The sequence below is a fragment of the Lissotriton vulgaris genome, chromosome 2_1 (genome assembly GCF_964263255.1).
Source record: "Lissotriton vulgaris chromosome 2_1, aLisVul1.2, whole genome shotgun sequence".
Taxonomy (NCBI): domain Eukaryota; kingdom Metazoa; phylum Chordata; class Amphibia; order Caudata; family Salamandridae; genus Lissotriton; species Lissotriton vulgaris.
In genome coordinates, this window is record NC_141687.1 from 83,663,123 (window position 1) to 83,670,493 (window position 7,371).

General features: G+C 48.0%; 1 protein-coding gene across 2 annotated transcripts in view; it reads right to left on the minus strand.

Annotated features, from left to right (window-relative positions):
* XRCC5 (X-ray repair cross complementing 5) overlaps positions 1-6,839 on the minus strand; it is a 558,141-nt gene extending 551,302 nt beyond the window's left edge. For both annotated transcript variants that reach the window (XM_086954491.1, XM_086954493.1), the window contains exon 1: positions 6,677-6,839. In XM_086954491.1, the coding sequence (XP_086810617.1) occupies positions 6,677-6,694 (18 nt within the window). In that variant the 5' untranslated portion in view covers positions 6,695-6,839. The remainder of the gene's footprint in view (positions 1-6,676) is intronic.
* Positions 6,840-7,371: the final 532 nt, after the last annotated feature.

Genomic DNA, 7,371 nt, shown 5'->3' on the forward strand with positions numbered 1-7,371 from the left:
AATGTGTCAGCACTCAACAGCAGCTTTGCATTTACATCACCAGGTGCCACCCTGAGCAAGGAGTTCAACAACCACGTCCCTCAACCCCTATCCCATGTCACATCTCAATCAAGCGCCCGGCACCCACTCACTGTGTACATAGTCTTGTGCCTCGCCTTTCTCGGAGTGGAGACAAGCATGGGGGTCTCTTAAACAGGAAACTCAATTAGTAAAAACAGTGATACATATCCTGGTGCTCACGAAGTCTCAATCGTCCATCTCAGGGGTGTGAGCTGGAGAGCTGTTCCGACGACACAGTGATTTGGCGTAGTCCATCGCCAGTTTAGGACTCGTGAAGACCTTGGAGTTGGCTGCCTCACCGATGCGTAACCGCGCCGGGAAAAGCATGGCATATTGAATCTATTCTTGCATCAGCAGTTTATTCACGTCCTGGAACTCCTTACGTGCTGCCTGGACTGTGGCCGTAAAATCGGGGTAGAAGGTAAGCGTGTTCCCCTGATGGTTAATGGTGCCCTTTTGTCGAGTGATTTTCAATACTGCGTCACTTTCCCTATAATTCAGCAATCGGGCGATTATCGGTCTTGCTGGGGCCCCCAGTGGGGGCGCGCCGCCAGAGACCGATGCACCCGCTCCACCGCGAACACAGGTGATAGGGCCTTTGCACCGCATATGTCGCGCAGTAGATTTTCGGCGAAATCCTCGAGGCGTCCCACGTTGGTGGTTTCCGGCAGGCCCAAAATGTGCACGTTATTGCACCTCGAGCGCGCCTCGATGTCCTCTTTTTCGGCCTGGATTACTTCCAACAGCTTCGCCATGTCCGTTTGTTTCGTGGTCACCTGTCGCAGGCCATCTTCCGCATCGGAGATGCGCTGCTCCGCTTTCCCCAGCCGCACAGCCTGCTTGTCGAGTTTGGAGGAGAAATGGTCCATCCTCCCATTCAATGCCTCTATTTTCCCATCGATAGCCTGGAGGCTAGCGTGACTGGCAGCTAGTTACTTTTCCAGGGCCGCCGGAGCCGGCGTAGACGAGTCCAGCTCCGTATCTGAAGCTGCGAGGATTTACCACCTTTGCTCTGTTCGAACATTAGTCGCGATTGGTTTTTATCAGGCTTACCCATAATGGCTCTCTACAGAAGCAGTCATACCAAGCCAAAAATGAAGACCAACTCCCACTGATAATGGCGTAACAGCCCTTCTGGCCGTTATGTGTCGTGCACAGTACTGTCCTGGAAGCGCCCTGCTGTATAACCTCTATGGAGATTCCAGGTAGGCAACGCTGCTTTAATGGGTCCCGGGGGCGCCCCCTCTCCCTCCGTATGTCACTGCCGCCAGCTCCCCTCAGGCCCAGCTCGGCCCACACAGAACTTAGGCCAAGGGCCCAGGACTGTCCGCCAGTTAGCTATGCAAGTCCAACCACACCGCTGTGTCCCGCTGCTGTACTCGCAGGTTTAGGAGGCAGGGGCCGACACTGAAGTTGGGGCCACACGCTCACTTCAAGGGTCTGCGCTGCTCTTCTCTACGGCCCCGGGCAGTTAGTCGACCCTTTCCGCCACCTCTAGTCACCGCCAGTAGGGCCCCGGAGGCGCAGCACTGTAGATCATTGGCCTTCTGCCCACACACAAACCACGTGACGCGGCCACTGCCCGCCGCAGGCCCCAGAGCCAGCCGCTCACGTTAGCTGCACCCCCGCAGTCTCCGCCGGGGGCCTCTCTGGGTATCCGATGTCTGCTACGGAGGGCAGACCCGCTCCGCGGCCGCTCCGGCACCACTCACAGCCGCCTCCGGAGTGTCGCCAGGCAGTTAGGGTCTCCCACGTTGCTCACCAACAGCCGGGTGCTCAATCCGGCAGCCTCCTCCGCAATTAGCCAGCGATGCCCACAGCCGCCATTACCATGCGGCCCGCGGTAGCCAGCAGAGTCATCTTGCTGTCCAGGAGCGGACGCCGACAGTAGAGACCGCAAACGGGAGCCTGCAGTCACCCACTGACAATCTGCCACTTTCGCACCCGGGATGGACGGGTTTGGGACAGGATTTTTGCAGGATAGAATTAGGCGGCCAGCAGAGCTACACTAGTGTGTGGCCATTTTGCCGAACGCCAGGCCACACCCCCCTCATTAATAATATGTTAATGCTAACAAATAGTTATCTCATGAACACCAGATTGTTCCTATAGATTTTCTCCACTAAGCTATTGCTACCAAATAGAATAAAATCATAAGCATCGGAATCCCAAACAAAACTCTGCCTCTAAAAATAAATAATAAAAAACTTTCTGTCAGGGAAAGTAATCAAATCAGAGTGCTATAATCATTTAGGTTGTGTTGGACCCGGCCAATTTTGCAGGGTTCTCTCCAAACCTTTGGTCTTCTTCCTCCTATTTCTCTGACCTACCTTTTTGTGGCTTTAGGACTCTGAGAACCTTACCACTGATAACCAGAGCTAAAAAATATGTGCTCTCTTCCCTAATGCATGGTATGATTGCTTTATACCTATTTGGCATATTTAATTCACTTTAAGTCCCTTGTATAGTAGCCCATATAGCCAGGGCCTGTAAATGTAATGCTACTGCTGGGCCTGCAGAACTGCTTAAGCCACCCAGAGACATAGCCTTTCAAACCTGGCTCAGGCCTGCCAACGCAGAGCCTCCATAGGCAGTTTACTTCCACATTCACTTGGAATTCAAAACTACTTGCCAAGCCTTAAACTATCCTTTTACTACATATATGTCAGCCCTAATGTAGGTCCTTGGTAACCCTAGCAGCAGGGTGCTGTGTAAGTAAAAGGTAGGAGATGTGCCTTTATTGTGTGGCATGTCCTGATAATGACAAACAGCCTATTTTGTTTCTTACTACTGTGAGCCCTACTCCTCTCACAGCCTAGCACAGGGAATTGCTTTATATATGTTTAAGTGGTAATTCCTGATGTGAAAGGAGAAGCATTTCCATGTTTGGTATGTTTAGAATGGTAGTGATAAATCCTGCTTACTGGTGTAGGTGGATTTTAAAATACTATTTTAGAAATGCCACTTTTATAAAGAGGGCATTTCTTTGTGCTTATGGTTCATTGTGCTTTGCATCCGGGCTCCAATCCATGTCTCGGCCTGGATGACAGCTACACTTTCTGCATACTTTCCAGACAGCCACAACACAGGAAGGGTTGGGTGTGACAGGGTTACATCTGCATTCATCTGCATACTGGTGGTCTTCCTCTGCTGGGAAAAGAGCGTTCACACTTTATTTACATTTGTAAAGGCTGTGTCCTGCCCTCACACAAAGGGCTGATTTACCCCCTGCTGATGTCTTGAGCCAGGGCTGGGGTTGAAAGGTAGAACTGTACATTTTGAGTATAAGTACAGAGGCTCTGGCCCTATGTTTTCAGTGCTCTTTTGGGAACTGGAACCGTACCTCTGTCAGAAGGACTGCTGCGCTTCTCAAAGTTGATGCTACTGGCTGGGAGGCCTAAAGGACTCATTGGATTGATTTTATGTTTGCTACCCTGCTGCCAGCTGTTCCCTGACTCTTCTATTAAGGCACTACGGTGCTGCCAGGAGAGATTGCTATTGGAACTACTGAATGTCTTGTGCTGGTCTGCCGGTCTAGTACTGCTGCCTGCTTGGTGTTCTCCCAAGTGTTCTGCTGGGACTAGTGGCTGCCTTGGCCATGGAGCTCTGTATCCAGCCCTCCCAGTCCTTACGATGCATGGGGAGTGCTTCACTTGCTATTACATCTTGTGCCACAGACACCAGCATGTATTTCAGAGATAGCAGCGGGTGCAAATTTATCCACTGGCCGTTTGCTGATCACGTCTCTACAGTGGGAGACGCAATGATCAGTGCAGTGAAGATTCCTTATTCAGTGTCACTTGTCAGTTTGTGGCTACACCACCAGGTACTCCTGAGTGCGGCCCCTCATGTGAGGAGAGTCACGACGAGTAGCACGGAAAGGACCTCGTGGCGATCAGAGTCAACAAGCAGTCATTGACAACTTCTGCTGCCACCCACCCCCAGCACAGCCCTCCAGCAACGTTAACAGCCGCTCCAAGTGTATCGCACCATACTTGAGAGCAGCATTTGGCACAGCCTCCCTACTCAGCCTAAAGCAGGAGGCTGTGCCACAACCCCACCAGCCTCTGGGAAGGCCACCGCTGGATGAATTGAATTGTGGTGAGCACTCTCCATAGGCTCTACGGCACCGCCAGGAGTCCACTGAAGCCTTCCTCAGGGCCCCAATCACAGCGGTGCATAGCGGGTGAGTCGGGCACCACGTTGCCTTCGCAGGAGCCCACCTGTCCGGCATTGCTTGGGTCTCTGCAACAGCAGACCGAGAGCCCCGGAGGGCTCCGGACCCGCTGTACTTGAGGGGCATAGTTGTCATTTCCTACCTTGTGGGGGACGAGTATCCCATCAGGTTTAATAGCAGCATGGGTGCGCCGTACCCTATGATTTCATGATGATGCATGTGTTGGTCTCTGAAACCACAGGCATTACCTGCACTGCGCCTTGCTACAGTGAAAAATAATCGCCATGGGGAATTCATGTGCTTCTTCTGATAAACCGGCTTGACTTACATTACTCATGCAATCCATGACGTTTTTGATCTTGCTTTGCAAAGGATAACGCACACGAAGTAATTACCTTACATGCATAGTACCTGTGTTTCATGTGCTTTCCCATCAACTGCTGCATCTCATGCCCAAATATATTGAATGTTGTATTGATGCTTGCATTGTCAGGATAAGTATAATCATAGGATTTGCATTGTATGTACAGTATTTATGTTTGATGTTGTTTTGATTTATGATATTTGCACAACATATACTATATTTTTATATAATCCTGCATGGATTCTCTTTTGTGGTGAAAGTACTGTTACGGGTTTGTGTTGCGTAAATTGCCTCCGAGGTTAAGCCTAACTGCTCTCTGCCAAGCTACCAGAGGGTGAGTTCACAGGTTATCTTTGGTGTGTAACTTACTTGCCCCGACTAGAATGGTGGGTTCTGCCTGGCATAGGTGCATACTCTAGCCAATCAGAAACCCCATTTCTAACAGGCTGCATGGTGTAAATCATCATAATTAACTACCACACATGCATACCATTCTTGAGAAATGAACCACACACATTAATACGTATCTCATAGTACTTAGCCCACACTACCTATGATAACTGGAAAGCTAATAACTCTTCTAATAAGCTCCCCGTAGCAATAATATTCCTCTCCTAAACCTACTGCTCTACAGAACATGCAGCGATGGCACCTGCTCAAACTGGAGGAATTACCTTAAGCAAACTATGTCAACCGCTAACATCCAATCACTGCATGACAACATATTTCTCTACAACTAAAATCACTACTATTGAGTCTCCACAGAATAACATGCTACCTATCTGCAAAAAGTGCTTCAGTGCCTCGTAAGAGGTATTAAATACAATGTAAAAACCACACCATGTCAATGTTGACTTCATGGATTACTCTTATCACAAATACACTCATGGTTTCCGGTTTTCAGTTAAAAACTATTTCAACCGATACAACGCCTTTCAACCAATAAAACGCCTCCAAAGGAAATATTTTCTGCAGTAAAAACTGGAAAACACTTGATTTTCGTACACATTTACTTGTTTTGTGCCCACTGATGTCAAAGCGGTCTAGGTGCAGCCTGTTCCTACAAGCAATTTTCAGTAATGGATGAACCCACTATAACAAACTAAGGCCATGATAAGCCACTTATGCCCTTTTGATCATCCAAAGTCAGTGGACCTATTACCACTCCCCCTAACCCAATCATGTTGCTTCAGTTCACTGCTGACTGCAGATTGCTATATAGTGTTTAGAAGGTTCAGACTAATTATGAGCAGGGCCTATAGAGCTTTTCTTTCTGAAAGCTAAGGTGTTATGATTGTGGCTACAAAGATCATGGTCTCTAATGATGCTGCAAAATAAATGTTCTTCCTTGAAGCTCTGTACCCAACATTCCCGTTCTTCGTTTTACATTTGCCACTTTATCTACTGAGCTGGTAGACATTTTTGCTTACATTGATCTTTTCCAATTTTTTTCTAATTTCATGAACTTCGTCATTCAAATTCAATTTAATGCCCAATCCGAAGAATAGCTCTCCAGAATATTCATGTTATAAATTACAAGCAGGACTGGCTTAAGGAATCACCCAGCAGTTTTAATATTGGCATTTTTAATAATTATGCTTCTTTTCACTTTTAAATTGCCCTTCGTGAGCGTTCTAAAATGATGCATGTGGCGCTAACGACTTAAAGATCGGTGATTGGGACGCTCTGTGCATAAACCATCTGAAGAATGAATCTGCAGGGCTGACTCATCCGTTCGTCCTTCCCATGTCGATAAAGAAGTACTGCAAAGTTTTGCAAATTAGTCTCACGACTGTACAAATCCAAATAGTAAAAGCTGCTCAGTAAAACTTGCATTGCTTTTTACTGGGCACCACAAAAAGCTCCCTGCGCTATCTGCCTATAGTGTCACTTGTATTACTCTTATTGGTCCGCATGGCCTATACTGCCCCTGTACCGGCCTATACTTCCCCTGTACTGCCCTCTTCCTAGGTCACCCACATGATGTTAACCCTATGGCCCCATGTCAGAGCCTCCGATGCCACCTACCGGCACAGTGTGGCGTCCCTTCTTGCCCACTCTATCCCTCCCCTCACCTTGGCCGCGCGCGCCATGGTCCCAGATCACGGCTCCCGGTTGCTAAGGCCTGAACAGTTGTTGCACCTGGCCCGCCTCTCTAACCCGCCCGGGCAGATCTTTCAAGTGCAACTTGGTCCCGGCAGCGGAACCACTTCATAAGCTAGCGAGGCAGGCAAGGCATGGAAACAGAAGACGGACACAAATGCAGCTTCAAGTACAGGTGGCGGCCATGTTGGTATGGTTGGGAATCACCGCCCCTTACACTGCTTCTCACGTTGTCAAGTCAATCAGTTATTTGTTTTCAGACTCGCCATAATTGTAAACACGCGTATTAAAAAGTAATCACGCAGTACTTAAAGGACAAGACATAAACTGAAAAGAGAGAGCCATTCTTGAGCCACACGCTCGGGTTATTATCCATAAGATCCTGATGGCTCTATTTCTATGTCGCATGTAAAGCGCTGCTGATTGACTGGAAGCAGGGTGATAATCTCCTAAAGATTTTGTTCTTCCGCAACTGGACCTGTTGAAGACATTTCAGTTCAGTTCAGTTAGTTTTTATTTCGACAATTAAAAATCATCATAAAAATACATAGTAACAATACATTATAACAATACATTTACCCCTACAGTATCATTAAATTACATTTCTGAACTTTACAGTAGTATCTAAAAACAATTGGATAAAATTAAGCACCAGCAGCAGGACATA